The sequence below is a fragment of the Camelus ferus genome, chromosome 10, assembly GCF_009834535.1.
Source record: "Camelus ferus isolate YT-003-E chromosome 10, BCGSAC_Cfer_1.0, whole genome shotgun sequence".
Taxonomy (NCBI): Eukaryota; Metazoa; Chordata; class Mammalia; order Artiodactyla; family Camelidae; genus Camelus; species Camelus ferus.
This window is the reverse complement of record NC_045705.1, coordinates 48,157,373-48,173,794: the sequence shown is the minus strand read 5'-3', so window position 1 is coordinate 48,173,794 and position 16,422 is coordinate 48,157,373. Positions and strand designations below refer to the sequence as shown.

General features: G+C 42.9%; 1 protein-coding gene across 6 annotated transcripts in view; it reads left to right on the top strand.

Moving 5' to 3' along the window:
• The window catches only part of INSC (INSC spindle orientation adaptor protein), a 122,340-nt gene that overhangs the window by 17,737 nt on the left and 88,181 nt on the right, over positions 1-16,422 (top strand). For all 6 annotated transcript variants that reach the window (XM_032488964.1, XM_032488963.1, XM_032488962.1 and 3 more), the window contains one exon: positions 15,261-15,361. In XM_032488964.1, coding sequence (XP_032344855.1) covers positions 15,261-15,361 — 101 coding nt within the window. The remainder of the gene's footprint in view (positions 1-15,260; positions 15,362-16,422) is intronic.

The following is a 16,422-nucleotide window of genomic DNA, read 5'->3' as shown; positions in this document are numbered from 1 at the left end:
GAGAGCTTTTCTTGTGAAAGGGTGTTGAATTTTGTCAAAATTTTTTCCTGCATTTATTTAGAGGATCATTTGATTTTTATCCTCCATTCTATTACTGTGGTGTATCACATTTATTGATTTGTGTATGGTGAACCCTCCTTGCATCCCAGGATAAATCCCACTTGATCATTCAAACTGAATTTAACAGCACATTAAAAGGATCATATACCAGGTCTTCTTAATTAACCTTCCATTTCTCATTTTCAGAAGATTTCTAACATGCTTGCCCTGGAGATGGGCTGGACTTCTCTGTCTGCAGAAGGAGGCTCTTAGAGCACCCCTCTTAGCTGTTTCTCTCTAGCTCAAACCAGCTCAATCTTTGCCCCTGGGCCAGAGGGATGCTCAGGGGCCTGGATGTATGGGCAAGAAGGAGCTCTCCCCTAATATACCAGGCAGGAGCAACAGTGGGAATCACCCCTGCCTCCAATTCACTCTTTGCGTGTGGTTTTGGATACGTGCATGTGTGCTCTCACTCTCTCTCTCCTGTTTCCCCCTCCTCTGTTATTAATCAAGTTTTCACATTTGCTTTGGTCTAGTTTGGAGCCTGTTATTCAATTCTCTAAGTTTATTCCAGGGTTGATATCACATTGTATTTACTATTTGAAAATAAGCCTTATTATCTAAAGGAAAAGTCCTCCAACCCCCAATTTCTTTTTCTTTTTCAGGAATAATCTTGGGTGTACATTTCAGGTTTAACTCAAGCCCTAGGAAAAAATTTTGTGGGGATTTAATTTATCTTCATGGAATCTATAGATTAGTATGATGAATTGATATGTATATGAAATACGTCTTCCTTTATTTTGGTCTTCTTTAATATCTTTTAATTATATTTTATAATTTTCTCAGGAAGGGACTTGCACATTTTAAGATTTATTTCTGCATACCTTATGTATTTTTGTTGTTCTTGTCAATGCCCTCTTTTCTAAATCTCACTTTATTTTTGTGCTAGTGTCTAGGACTATACTTGACTTTTGTATATTCACTTTTAGCCGCTTTTCTAAGCCCTTTTATGAATTAAAATAATTTCTTTGTAGATACTTTTGGGCTGCCTACATTGACAATAAGGGTAACTTACTAGTTCATGGTAAATTTTTATAGGAATTAGGAAAAGATACCACATCTGGGAAGACGTAGGCCCATGGAGACTTGGCTTGCCAAGTGGACTGCAGATTTGTGTTTGGTGGACTCAGCCCTGTGTAGGGTATGTGGCTGGGTGGGCACAGAAGAGGCTGACTTCAGCCTCCACTCACCCCTGGGCTGTGCGCAGGCTGATGTGGCAGCCCTGTGGAAAATCCAACAGTGAATAATGACAGTTTTGTTTCTTTCCATTCGCATGCATTTTCTTTCTGCACTAGCTAAGATGTGTAATACAATAATGAATAGAAGTTGGTGGGAGCTGGCATTTTAATTTTGTCTCTGGTTTCACAGGAAATGCTTTCAACATGTCATCATTAAGCATGTTATTCCTGTATATTTTTTTCTTGATAGACGCCCTTTAATCAGTTTAAGGACAGTCTCTTATATTCTTAGTTTGCTAAAAGGTTTTGTTATGAATGACTGTTGAACTTCATAAAATTATTTTTCTTCATTTATTGAGATGATCATAGGGTTTTTCTTCTTTAACCTATTAATGTAGTGAATTTTATTAATATCTTTTCTAATGTTAAGAGAACCCTGTATTTTCAGGCTTAACCTACCTTATCCATGATGTATTAATCTATTTATATATAGCTGGGTTCTGTTTAGTAATATTTTATTTAGTATATTTTTATATATGTATGTATATGAAATTGGCCTATATATTTCCTTTTTGTGTTTTAGTTTCAGCATCAAAATTATGTCAGTCTTATGAAATGAATTGAAGTATGTTTTCTTTTATTCTTATTCTCTGGAAGAGCTTGGCAGAGAAAGTATTACCTTTCCTTTGACTGATAGAAACTTATTTGTGAATTTCTCTGTGCCTGGTATTTTCCTTATGGGAAGATTTTTAACTACTGATTAATTTATTCAGTAGTTATAGATCTATTTCTTCTTGAGTCAATTTTGGTAAATTGTATTTTTCTGAGACCGTAGTTTATTTATAATTTCTACAATATTGTAGAATATTCTTGTCCATATAATATTATCCATCATAATCTTATTTCTGCTGCATTTGTAGTAATAGTTTCCTTTTTTACTAATATTGATTATTTTTGTTCCTGTCTTTTTTCTGATCCTATCAGTGGTTTATCATTTTATTTGTGTTTTCAAAAACTAGCTTCAACTCTTGATCACTTCATTTGTGTTTATGTTTTGTTTTGTGTTTTTGTTGTATTTTGCTTAATGTTTGCTTCTATCTTAATTATTTTTCTTTTGTTACTTTCTTTGAAAGTATATTCTCTTTGGAAAATTTCTTATATTGTTAGAAGTTAGAAATTCTTCTAATTTTCATATTTATTTTCTAACTTAAGGCTGCAATTTTTGCTCTTAATGCTACTTATCTGTATACTATGTAGTTTTTATATGTGTGTTTTCATAATCATTCATGTTTATTTTCTAATTTCTGTTACAATTCCTTTTTTGACCTGTAATTTGTATGTTTAAAATATCTAGAGGTATGGAGGTGTTTATATAGGGGTAGAGACTGCAATCTGTAGGATACCAATCATTTGAAATTTGCTGAGGCTTGCTTTAAGATCTGGTCACTAGTCATTAAAAAAAATAATGACTCATGAATCCTCAAAAACAGTGTGTATTCCTGATAAGCTGAATGCAGTGTTCTATTCATTTTCACGTTTGTTACCTCTATCTTAATTGTGCCATTCAAATCTTCTGTGTCCTCACTGATAATTTTTCTGTTTGAGCTGTCAATCAATGACAGAATTGTGTTGGAATCTCCACTTGTGATTCTGGACTTCTTCATTTCTCCTTGAAGTTTTATCAGTCTTTACTTTGTGTATCTTAAGACCATATTATTGTTATTAGGAACATCCTTATGGTAATATCTTCTTGATGAGCTGAGCTTTTTATTTTTATGTAATGAATCTCTTCATCTCTATAGTCATTATTGTCTTAAAATTTGTTTTGTATTATATGAATACATTAGCACCAAAATTCTTTAGGTAAGTATTTCTATGGTGTATCATTTATAGCCTTTAACTTTAAGATGTCTGGGTTCTTTTGGTTTTAGGGATATTACTTATAGCCAACACATAGCACACTTTCTCTCCTTTCCTCCCTCTCTTTTTCTGTGTGTGTATGTGTGTGTGTAAACACATGTTTTATAATCTTGGCTGACAGGTGTCTAGTTTAGTTTATCTCCCTGTACTGTGATAACTATTATTCATTGATACTCCCCTCATCCATATCTCTTTCCTCTTCTGGATATTTTTTTTCATTATAACATTTTTTTTTTATCTTTGCATATTTGAAGGGTAATGTCTATTCTGCCTCTATGTGTATTCTTTAAGTGGGTTACCCTAGATTTTACTGCATTAATAATAACCTAATAAGGCTAAAGTTAATTTACATTTCTATTTTATTTCTCCCAACTAAAAGAAACACTTTAGTCATCCTTTTCTGAATTTGCATATAATACTTCAGGTTTATCTTTCTTTCTTTATCCCACAAACGAGGTTTTGTAATTGCTTCTTATAGTTGCAGTTTGTTTGGATTTACTCATCTAGTAACAAGTAAGTTTGCTCATCAGTCTGTCTCATATCTCAAACCTTCCCTCTGGCATTACATTCTTTCTGCCTGAAATGCATACTTTAGAATTTCCTTTGGTGTGGAATTTTTACTTGTTTGAAATGTATTTGTTTTAGTCTTATTCTTGAAAGAGAGTTTATCTGGGTATAAAAGTTTAAGACAATTATTTTCTGTAATCAGATACTTTTTTCTGTTGCCTGCTGACATTCATCATTGTTATTATGTGGTCACCTGTAGATCTAACCTCTCTCTTTCTCTCTGGATGCTTTCAAAATCTTTTCAGTCTTTTGTGTTCTTTACTCTTATGAGTTATCTAGGGCAGGGTCTATCTTTTATATCTTTCCTGCTTGGGATTCATTGGCATTCCTTGATTTAAAAGTTGTTTTGATTTTCAAAAATTCTGGTAAATTTTTCAGCCACTATTTTTTTGGATATCACCTTTTCCTCTATTCTCTCTCTTAATCTTTTTTTAAGAAATCTGATTAAATACTTGTGAGGCTACCTTACTTTCTAGTCCTTAGCTTTAGTTCTCTTGTATTTTCTGTTTGTCTCTCTGGGATGCATTTTAGATCATTTCTTTTGTTGTGTCTTTTAATTATATCAATCCAATCTTTAGCTGTGATTAATATGTTCAATGAGTCTTTCATTTTAATTACTATATTTTTAATTTATAGAAGTTTTATTTGGTTCTCTCTATAATCTACTGGGTAATATTTTATAGCCTCTGTTCCTTGAAAATGTTTCTAAGACTCTCTTTTATGTTTTGAAGTTAAGTTCTCTAACTGAGTTCTTTCCCCTCACAGATAATGTGAATTCAGGCTACAAACCTTTATGAAGGTCATATTTTGTTCATTAATTCTCAGGAGAGATTTTACTTCTTTTTAACCCAGCACCAAAGTTGGGATAGACAGCTTTTCTTGCTCTTCTATATAGGAGATTTATTTTTCATTCACCATTGCGTTGAGTTTCTGGCCTTCTGGACAACTATTTTATTGTTTCCCTAGTCCCTGGACCAGGACTTTGTCTTCCCTTCCCCATTCACACATGGAACAGAAGCAGCTTAGGGAAAATAACATTCAGCAGATGTTCTCAGGGCAAAAATTCCAACTCTTGCTTATCATTCCTGGTTCCTGCTTTTGCTCTCCTTTTGGCTGAAAAGCCAAATTTTTTACATTTTTGCCAGCTAAGTGATACCTTTTAAAAATGTTAAGAGCATTTTTATCAGTCCTTTAAAATTCTTCTTATGAAGAAGTATTTTAGACTATATGACATACTATATCGCTCCACATAAAATTCCTGTGTGAATTTTCTCTGTAAGAAGAGGACTCAAATACCAATTAAAAAAATCAGATTCTAAAAAATAGTAGCATAGTATGAATTTCCTTAAAGAGAGGATACGATCATTACCCTCATTTAACTTACTAGCTGTGTACATTAGCAAATTATTGAATCTCTCTTGATTTCCATGTCTTTAAAATGGGGATAATGGTAGTACTAATTATTTGGGATTTCTTTGAGAAATAAATTAATTTACTTATATAAAGCACCTAGAAGTGTCTTTGAGACATAGTTATGTGCCAAATACTATATTTTATTAAATTTAAGGTGCCACAGATTGTAAGATGCCATGTCACTTCATAAAAAAGAAAAGATGCTTTTAATTAAACTATAACACAGTACAAAGATGCCATTGACTGAAATATACATCCCAATTTCATATGTTAAAATATGAAAAAATGCATCTTAGAACCATCTAATAATACTAAATTTTTTCCTTTGCCCACTTAAAAAATTATTTATTTATTTATTTATTTATTTATTTATTTATTTGTTTGTTTATTTAATTGAAGTATAGTCAGTTTACAATTTTGTGTCAATTTCTTGTGTACAACAGCATAATGCTTCAGTCATACATGTACATACATATATTCCTTTTCATATTCTTTTTCATGATAGGTTATCACAAGATATTGAATATAGTTCCCTGTGCTATACAGTAGAAACTTGTTGTTTATCTATTTTATATATAGTAGTTGGTATCTGCAAATCTTGAACTCCCAATTTATCCCTTCTTACCACCTTCCCCCTGGTAACTATAAGTTTGTTTTCTTTGTCTGTGAGTCTGTTTTTGTTTTGTAAATAAGTTCATTTGTGTCTTTTTAAAAAAGATTCCACATATAAGTGATATCATATGGCATTTTTCTTTCTCTTTCTTGCTTCACGTAGTATGACAATCCCCAGGTCTATCTATGCTGCTGAAAATGGCAATATTTTATTCTTTTTTATGGATGAGTAGTATTCCATTGTGTAAATGTACCACATCTTCTTTATCCAATCACCTGTCAATGGACATTTAGTTACTTCCATGTCTTGGCTATTGTAAATAGTGCTGCTGTGAACACTGGGGTGCATGTATCTTTTCAAATTAGAGTTTCCTCTGGATATATGCCTAGGAGTGGGATTACTGTATCATATGGTAAGTCTATTTTTAGTTTTTTGAAGAATCTCTGCTACTGTTTTCCATAATAGCTATACCAAACTACGTTCCCATCAAGAATCAGTTTATAATTTTGTGTCAGTTTCTGGTGTACAGCAGCATAATGTTTCAGTCATACATGTACATATTGTATATTCCTTCTCATATTCTTTTTCATGATAAAATAGACTTAATTCCCATTCTATAGCTGAAGAGGCTAAAGGTCAGAGAGGCCTATTAAGAGGCAAAACTGGGATTGGAATCCTAATCCTGAACTTTTGGATTTCCATAACCTCATCATGCTACTTTCCAAATGTTATTGAGCTGCCTCCAGTTTGGAGGATTTGAGAAGGAAATAAAATCCGAGGAGGCTGGACTATCATGGTAGTTGACGTAGCACTATTGTCTACTCATGTCTTTAGAAGTAAGAGAAAATTGTATTTGTGAAACTGCAAAATATTGCACAGTTCTCTCTCCTCTGTCCTCTTTCCCAAGGGTATATAGACCCCCCTCAAACTGGGTCCTCATCATGACTCAGAGAGGGAAATAGCTTGCCCAGAGTGACCTCTGAGTGTGATTTATGAAACAGGATGTATCCAAATTTTCACCACATTGGAGCTATTCAATTTTCTCTAATGGCCTTTATCTGAGAGTTATGTCTATTCGTGGCAGCCACGACCAGTAAGTCATTAGCTTAAAGTATACTGATTGTTAATTTTAGCATCCTGGGACCTGGGCCCAGTAAGAGAGGACTCTCATTTTTGCGAGTTGAAGCTAAAGAACGTTCGAGCAGTTGGCTAACATTTACATCAGGAAAAGTTAGAAAGTAGGAAGAGATGATTAAAAAGTTAGAGAGTAAGAAGCAGTTGACCAACTGGACATAGTTCAGGAGGGTCAGAATGGCCTCCATTTGGCTGCCTCCCTACTGCTGGGTACTGCTCGCACCAGAAGAAAAATGGAACCAGTCCTTACATCAAGCACCCATGTGTGCCAGGTACTTCACGTGTGTGATCTCACGGCAGTGCCAGGAGGAAGGAACCGTCACTTCCATTTTATTTTTATTATACATGGACCCTGCTTCATAGATAAGGAAACCTAGTACCCACGGTCGCACAGCTAGTAACTGATGGAGCGGGATCTGAACCTGGGCAGTCTGACTCCAAGTCTGCATTCTTAACCAACAGAGCTCTGGATGGGGTGGCCCAAAGACCCAGCCAAGCCTCCCTTGGGGACTACATGCCACCTAAAAGTCTGGGGCACCATTTTCGCACTTTTGACACTTAGAAAATGGCCAGCTCAGTGCCCGCTCCCAGATGACAGTAACTGCAGTTTCCTGGTGAGGCTCAGGGCTTGGTGCTCCTCTGATGGGCGGCTGGGGTGTCCGAGTCCCAGATCCGGGGCGGGCCCACCCTGAGACTCAGGCTGGGGGCAGCCATGGCCTTCCTGGCTCCAGGAACCTGGGCCTCCCTGCAGGACTGCTTGCACACTCCTTCAGGGGAGGCTGCTGGGGTTGGCTTTGACAAGTTGAAGCCATTAAGAGGATGGATCAGTTTAGTCAGGGCCTGGGGCACACGGGCCTCAGCGGGGAGAGCTTGTCTCTGGGCTCCTTTCTCTCCAACCTCTGGGGACTCGTGGGCATCTCTGAGTCAGCCTGTCTGTCACATTCCAAGGCTGAGCTGAATCAGACCAGGAATCCTGGAACTCCCCTGTCCACTGTCCATCTCCTGTGCTTGGCAATCACAGCAAAGAAGAGAGAACAGGTGTAATTATCCCTGTTTTACAGATGGGGAACTGTGGCACCCCAAGGATTTCCCAAGGCAAATCACCTTGTGCCTGGGTGGGTCTCTCTGGGCTCTCACCAGGCTAAGCCTTCTTTGGCTTTCCCATGGGAGGAGTTTATGGGAGTGAGGAGACCTAGGTGAAGGTCCCAGGGATAGCTGGGCTTGCTGTGTGACCTGGTGCAAATCTCTTCCCCTCTCTGAATGAGCCTCTCCATCTGTTCATGCTGACCTCTCTGTGCTTCAGTTTCCTCGTCTGAAAACTGGGGATAATAATTGTAACTTACTTCAAGGGGTTATTTTGAAGATTAAATGTAAAGTATTTAGAAAAGTTCCTGATACAGTTAGTACCCTTAGAACCCGATAAGTACTCCTTCCTCTACTCCTCCTCATTTTTTGGGTATTATTATTATTATTATTATTATTATTATTATTATTATTATTATTACTCCAAAGAGGTAATCTCTAAGGCTTCCTATTAGTTCTAATACTATAAGATTATGATGCGAGCTCCTCCAAGAAGGCTGCCTGGATATTGGCTGAGAGCTATAGTCTTACCCCTGTCAAGTTCATGGACATATTTGAGCAGATGGGATTCCTGTTCCCTTCCAGGTAAGGCCTGGAAAGTAGATGTATCCAGTTGATCAGGTGGAGGTTTGGGACCTTGTCTGTGCTTTGCTGAAACTATTCTAGCTCCAGAATCGAGGAGCAGGGCTGAGGTCTGGTGGGCCCCCTCTACCTGATGCAGTGTCCTTCTGGGCTGTCCAGCTGGGCTTCTCAGGGCCTGAGGGGACAAGGCCTGGCTCTGTGAGCCCTGAGGTCTGTGCTGCCTACGTGCTGGGCTCCGTCGCCTGTCAGCTGCGAGGGGCCGTCGGGGCCTCCCCCGGGGAGCCGGAGCTCTCTATATTTCATGAGGCTCGGTCTGTTCAGCAGGGCTGGGTGGCAGCTTGCTTGGTTTCTTGTGCCTCCCCTGGGAATGAGGGTTCTTAAAAGTATCTGATTGCTGCAGGAGGCTGGCCATCACAGCTAGCAATACTGAAGTATCTCTGATGACTGTTACCACCTGTGGGAGACAGGTCACACAGAGGGCCCGCGTGGGAGGGAGGAGGGGGCCTCTTGTCGTTACTGCGCAGAGTTCATGGCATCCCTCCTTTCCATGCCCAGGTGCCCACCTCCCCAGCCTCGGGGCTTTCAGGGTCCCCTGGGAGCTTGTATTTCTCTTAAATGAACTCTTGCTGCTGGTCTCACTCCCTGGAGTCCGTCCACTCCACTGGTCCCCATGGGAGCCGAAATTCTACTCTGATCATTTCACTCTCTGCTCAAACACCTTCAGTGGCTCCCACCATCCATAGGCTGGAATCTAGAGTCAGTTCCTTTCATGTGCCTGATTAAAGGTGCCCCTTCCTTCCAGTCCCCTAGGAGAGATCTGGGTGCCTAATACCCGCTTCATTTTCTGGTCTCCTTGCCATGGCTCACATTGCTCTCTTGGCACTGAATGTTCTTGTCCCATCATCACCTGGCAAAATGCCACCCTGCCTTTAAGACTCAGCTCAGATGTCACCTCCTCTAAGAAGTCTGGCTTATTCCCCCAGCTGAAAAGTGACCACTCCTTTTTCTGCTTTTCCATGCCACTGGGATAGCTTCCTCTAAACTCCACCACCATCCCTGGAGGCCCCAGCCTTCTAGAAACACTTGCAGTTCTGTAACTGTACCATGCTCATGATTCTGTGCCTTTCACACGCCCTTCCTTCTGCCTGCACACTCTTTCTTCCCGCCCCTTCTCCTTCCCTTATTCCCACATTCTTCTTTCTGCTTTGTGGTCATGTCCTGAGAAACTTTCCATGACCTCTTCTACTCACCTTCCATTCTCACCTACTACTGCCTGGAAGCCCTCTGGACCTCCCTTAGCATCCCCTTGGTTACCTGTTATTGTAGTTTTCATGCAGCATTGGGACCGCCCCTTGGTCTGTCTGTCTGTCTCGAGCACTTCATGAGCACAGGCTGCGGGTAGGGAGGGAGGCTGCCCAGCTGGGTTGCACCAGGCTGTGAGGACTGCAAGAACTCAGGAGGGACAGGTGGCTCTGCTGTGTGAATGTTAGGTTGCAGAGCCCTTTCCATGCAGTGTGTGTGGTTGCAAAAGGCCCTTGCCTCACTGAATTCTCATAACAACCTGGTAAAAGTAGGTACCTTCCTTTCTGTCTCTCATCTCCCATTTACCAGTGAGAAGAAAGCTGAGGTTCCTTCAGTAAGAACCCACCCAGTCAATCAGCAAGTGTTAGTTGATTTGGTCGTTAAGTACTAGGCCATGTTTTGGGAAGGGGTGGTGGGGAATTGAAGGAGATGCAACAGTGAGCAGGTAAGACCTAGTCCCCGACCCTGGGATCCTCAAGGGAAAAAGATGTTAAACTACCAGTTTCACAGTTAATTGTTTAATTACAATTGTGATAAATTCTACCGAGGAGAAATAATGAGGGGGTAGGGACATCATATAATGAGGGACTTGACTGGATCCCTAGGTCCCTGCCTCTCCTGCCCTCCCTCCCCCAGCTCCTGCTCCTCTCTCTACCGCTGCGGCTGGAGTTTAACTGCTTCCCACAGTGTTTACTGTCCTGCTCCTGTTGACAGCCCTAATGTGTTCTGCAGATTAAACAGTCCCAGCCCTGCCTAGAGCTGCACTCGGATTGGCCCATTAGACAAGAGCAGAAGCTGCCCTTGCTTCTGGTTCTAATTGAATAATTTACTGTAAATAGCCTCCGTTTCCTCCAGAGCCTAAGCTGGCTCCTTAGCCAAATGGAGGTGAGCAAGGGCTGCTTCTGATGGGATGCAGGATCAGAAATGAGCTCTCCAGATGAGCAGTTGTCCTAGCAGGTGTTGAATTAAAGCAGAGACATGTAAGGCTTCAAGTCCTTCTTATAAACTAGCCACTCCTGGCTGGGGAGAAACAGCCAAGAGCCCTGCAGAACCCTGGCTGCAGGCTGCAGGGCGGGGTTTCTAATGAATTAGGAAGGCCCCTGGGCAGAGGGGTGGAGATGATGGAGTTTCCTCTTTCTTGCTTACTCCTGCCTGAGTCCTTTTCACCTCTCTGATGGGCAAGTAGCATGTCTGCCCTGAGATATATTTTTCTACTCTTCCTTCCATGAGGAAAGATACTCCCTTTGAGGCTACCACGTGCCAAACTCAGGATATTTTATTTTGAATTATGTTGTGTTATATTATGTTATCCATTGAGGAGTTTTATGAGTGATCTCATTTGATCTTCATGAGGCTCCTGGGAGGCAGGTATAATCAAGGAAGCTACATTCATGTGGGTTGATGCTTTGCCCGAGATCATGTACTCAGGCATAGAATCAGGATTTGAATCCAGATCTAACAGACTCCAAAATTCAAGTTCCTTCTGCAACACCAGTGAGGACACATGGTGTGGGGCAAAGGGCTTACCTTGAATCCATTCTTGGTTTTCTTACATGCTGTGCAGCTTTGGAGGGGTTCTGCTCTGACTCTGTTAACAGGATGAGTCTGGCTTAAGGCAATGGGAGAGGGTAGCCACTCAGCAGGCCGTGGGGTCCTCCTTGAGGGCTGCACGCTTGACACAGGTCTCTGCACAGGTAGGCTTTAGCTGGGGCTGGTTTCCCATCCCCTGATCTCTTTAGGACCTGTAACTCTAATCCTGTGACTCACAGAAGGAACCAACCAATGAGAAACAGAAGAGATGCGCCCACCCTCTATGTCCTTCTTTCTCCAGTGATTTGGGGGCAGCGTTGGGCTGCTTCATTTTCCCGAGGACTCATCTGCTCTCTGGTGTGTCATTGAGGGCTGACACTGGATGAAGCAGGGGGACTCACAGTTTGGGAGGTGGGAGAAGTGAGAGGCGCTGATGAGACGGAAGAGGGCTTGGTTGTCTGTGAAGGGTGGGGGCCCAGTGCTGCCCCCATGGAAAGAAGTCAGGCTTCCTGGTAGCAAATGCTGGACCTGTGTCACTTTTGTTGCTCTCATTATCTCCACCTGCTCCAGCACCTCCCCTCCCCTCTGACCATAAAACCTGTGTACTGTTCCTCTGTCACCCAACGGCTGTGTGAGCTGGAGCAGTGCATGCACTTCCACTGAGTATCAGAGGTCTCGTCTGTAACAAGGGGATGGTGATGGTATTGAATGAGTTAACACTAGACGAAGCATTTAGAACAATGCTTGGCATGTAATACACACTCAAAAAAATACTAGCAATTATTTTTATTATTATTATTAGCACTTTACAAACATCAGCTGAGTTAACTCTTGACATTTACTATCTCGCCCTTCAGATATTCTCTCCTACCTGTTCCCCATCCCCTGTGAATGTGAGCCGAGGCTCCTCTGAGAGCCAGTCTGATTCACAATCCCAGCTTCGACATGTGGGCGCCCAGTCCCACACTGAGCAAGATGCGGTTTCAGACATCAAGGAGCTTGTCCCATTGAGGGAAAGAGGCAGGCATGAATAATACAGCCCGTGCACAGGGCAGTGATGCCCATGCAGCCCAGATGTCCCCGAGTGGCCTCCCCAGCCTCTGGGAACACGTGCAATCACACGAACCTAGGTTTTGTTAGCAGGTGGCCTCCTCTGGCCTCACTGCTGGGGAGCTGGGGATGGAGTGGAGGAGCGAGGCCATATCAGCCGGGCTCTTTAACAAAATCCAGATATATTCGGTGTACTGCCTCCCCCTCAGCTAAGAGCCAGTGGTCACTAACGAAAAGGGAGAAGATGGTTTGAGTATGACTTGTCCCTGCTGGGCTCCAGCTGGCTTCTGTTGGAAGGGCTCAGATGAGTAATTAGGAATTGTTCTGGGATTCTGTGGTCGCCAAGCTATGTTTCTGGAATCTGCCTCCTGGAAATTCAGAACATTCTCCTGTATTCAGGCTTCTGCTCTTGACAGCTCACTCTTTCTCGGGGTCCCTCAGATACGACTTTTTCAGATTCAGAAGGTCCCCCAACATTCTAGGCTGCGCTCACAAAATTCTAACTGATTCACACTCTAAAGAGCTTTGGAGCTTCCTGTAGCCTTACACTTTCCTTGCTGTCACCTGCCTTAAGCTTTACCTCCCTCTTCATTGTTTTCACTCTGCCCACTTCCTTCACCATGATGAAAAGATGATGAAGATGGAGCTAAAATAAGATCTGCTTGCTCACTGCTCCCTGATCACATCAGAGCACTCACCGTGAGAAGTCGGTATTTCCCTTTTTGGTTCTTTCGTCAAACCTGTTGAAAAGGGGACAGATACCTCATTTTGTTGCTTCCAGCTTTTTTCTTTTATGCCCTTTTCTTTTCAGGCTGCTGACTCACTGCATTCCAGAAATATACCTTCTCAATAATGAAAATAATGAAAGTAATAAAAATCGTGCTACTCCTGATGATAATGCAGCCTCGTGGAGCAGTGTTATTGTGCTGGCTGCTTTATACGCTTTATCTAATTTTCCACATCTCCTCCAGCAAAGCTGACCACGGGGCTGAACACACCACAGATTCTCAGGGCATAATAATGACTATTTATTTAGCTCTTGCCCTGGCCTGACCCTTCTACATTCCTTATCTTGTGTCATTGTTATGATAGCCCTCTGTAAAGTAGATATTATTATTCTCAGTTGCAGGTGAAGAATTAGGGCTCAACATAAATGTATTAAACAGTCATCTCACTCATTATCTCTATAGACATATCAAGTGTTTGCTAAGTGCTAAGCCCTTGGAACCAAGTGATCCCTGCCCTCCAGGATCTCACAGTCTAGTGGGGCCCACAGACCAGGGAGCAAGCAGTAGCAGTGAGTCTCTGGAATTTTCTAAAGCCCTCGTTTATCCTGGGCTCCTGCCTCCCTATAATTTTCAGATTCACTCTCCCCCCCCCCCCCTAAGCAGCCTAAGGGATACTTTCTGTCCAGCCACATCTCTATTAATTAAAGTCCTCCTCTGTTCTTTTCTCATAAGGGTCACTTGTAATCACAGTGTAAGAGCTGAATGTTTCTAGACTTGTCTAGCTGCCCTCCTCAGCTATCTCCTCCCACAAGTTCATACTTGTGTGTTCTCTGAATGTCTTGAAATCTGCTGTCCTCAAGCCCAGGACATGACAGGTGAGACAGTCAGCCCTCTCCTTCTATTGCTTTGCTCAAGTAAAGGTGACAGAATCTCCATTCTCCTCAGTGAGGGCTTCTTCCTTGGCTTGGAGAAGGAGGTGGCAGAGAGGGAGGCATGGGGAAAGGACGGCAAGGTGGGAGACAAACAGGGGGCAGCTGATTTTATGGAGGAAGGGGGACACTGTTGTTTTGGTCTAACCTGTGAGGCCCAGGCAACCCAGGTGGGTCCTCAGTGCTGGGATGAGAGGCCCCTGGAACTGAGGTCACCTTTATCAGTCAGGCTGCTCTGGGGAGTACAGAACCAAAATCCTCACTGCAACAAGAACATTATTATCTTACGTACCAGGAAGCCCAGAGGCAGGCTGGACTCGGGTTGGTTGATTCAGTCACTCAGTGGTCAAGGACCCAGGCTTTTTTCCTCTGTGTGCCTGCTTTCTACTCCAGCTAGGTCCTCTTTTGGTTGCAAGATGGTCGCCAGCAGCAGTGGAGTGACATGTTTCCTTGTTCAGGTCCAAAGGGAGAGATGCTGTCTCACCCTGTGGCTTGTGGAGAAAGAAAACTTTTCCTAGAAGCAATCCTGTCACGGCTCATTGGCTTGAATTGCATCACATGCCTATTCCTGAACCGTTTCCTGGCAGTTTGGGCAAAATTACATCATCTAAAATGGAATGGATCTGGGGAAGCAACTGCCATGCCCATTACAGGTCACATTTCCCAGGCATAATCAACGTGAAGAAAGCAGTGCTGTGGCAGTAGACAGTTAGGGAATTAGCATGCGGAGTTTCTAGGTTTATCTAATAATACAGGATGCCCAGTAAAATGTGAATTTCAGATAAACCAGATTCTTTTCAAGTACAAGTATATCCCATGCAACACTTGCTGGTCTGTGTGTCCCGGTATTTGGTACAAAGCAAAACAGGCTAAGTAAGTGTTTGGCAATGAGACAAAAGAGGACTGTAGAGGTCATAGCGGGCTAGGGACTTAGAACTGAGATCAGATCTGAGTCCTGCATTGCTTGTGTGGGGACAGCAAAGTATAAACTGGTCCAAGCAACAGAGGAAGGCCAGGGGGGCCTTCCCTCCGCACATGAGCTGACTCCCTGTGACCAGAATTCAGGAGAGAAAATGATTGAGCCTCCTTGCTCGGGGGCCCTCATTGACCCCATCCTACCCTCTCTTTCCAGGGCCCCGACCGCTGTGGGCAGGCGTTGCTGCAGATTGGCATCAACATGATGGCGCTGCCTGGAGGCCGCCACCTGGACTCCATCCCCATGTCGGGCCAGCGGTAAGTCCTACCGCTGTGTCTCAGGGCCAGGCCTGCCCTGCTGGACTCTGGCTGAGGCCCAGCCTCCGGGTCCTAAGGCTGCAGGTGGCCGCATCTCTCTGTGCACGGGGCTGGGGGCAGGATGGGAGGAATCTTAGGACAAAGTAGCAGGGATGCCATGCTCACTCAGTAAGTATAAATGGAACTGGGCCCTGGGGCATGGAGGAGTCAGCCACATTCTGCCACCAAGGAGCTGCAGTTTAAGATCCAGGCAGACAATAAAGAAAAGAGTCAAGTGGGATGTGCTGCTAAGACAGGGAGCCCCCGAGGAGGCTCCTGATCCCACCTTGACCAGGAGGCTGGAGCTGCTGGGGGAAGCTGCCTCCCGGGAAGGGATCAGTCTAGGTGTCTTTCTCTCAGGGCACCAGGGAGAGAAGTAGGCATGGAACTGATCTTTGGAAACACTTGCTGCCCTGAGCTGGCAGTGTGGGAACGGGGAGGGAGGGATACACTGAGCAGCAGGTGTGGCCTGGATGATGAGCTGAGAAGAATGGACCCTGGGGGCTCCAGGGTGGAAGGGATGAGGGAGTGGGTGTAGCTCTGACTGGTTGGTCCTGGAGACCCGACCAGAAGCAGAATGTTTAGTAGTGTTTCATTTTCTATGTTAGGTCTATCACCAACATCTAATCTTTACTCTGTCCTTAACCCCCTACGTGAATTACAGGGGGTCTCAATTTATTTACATTATGCATTTCTATGTTGTTTGTTTGGGTTTTGAAGGTTTCGGGGGGGAGACTATGTGTTGATTTTAAAATCAGAAAGATTTATTAAATATGTGCTAAAAGTTACTGGAACCGGGTTAATCTCTATGATAGCATCTGTCTGCTCCCCCAGAGCCATTGTTATGAAGGGGTTTAAGAATATGACATACTGGTGCATGTGACTGAGGGCTGGGAACACTGTCAGAAATGTAGTTAAGAACTTCCCGTGTGGCCTGACACTGAGGACAAGGGACCCTGTGGAGGCCCAAATGTGTTTCCATGAGGACTCTGAGGAAGCGCCGAGAGATGGTGAGATGCGCC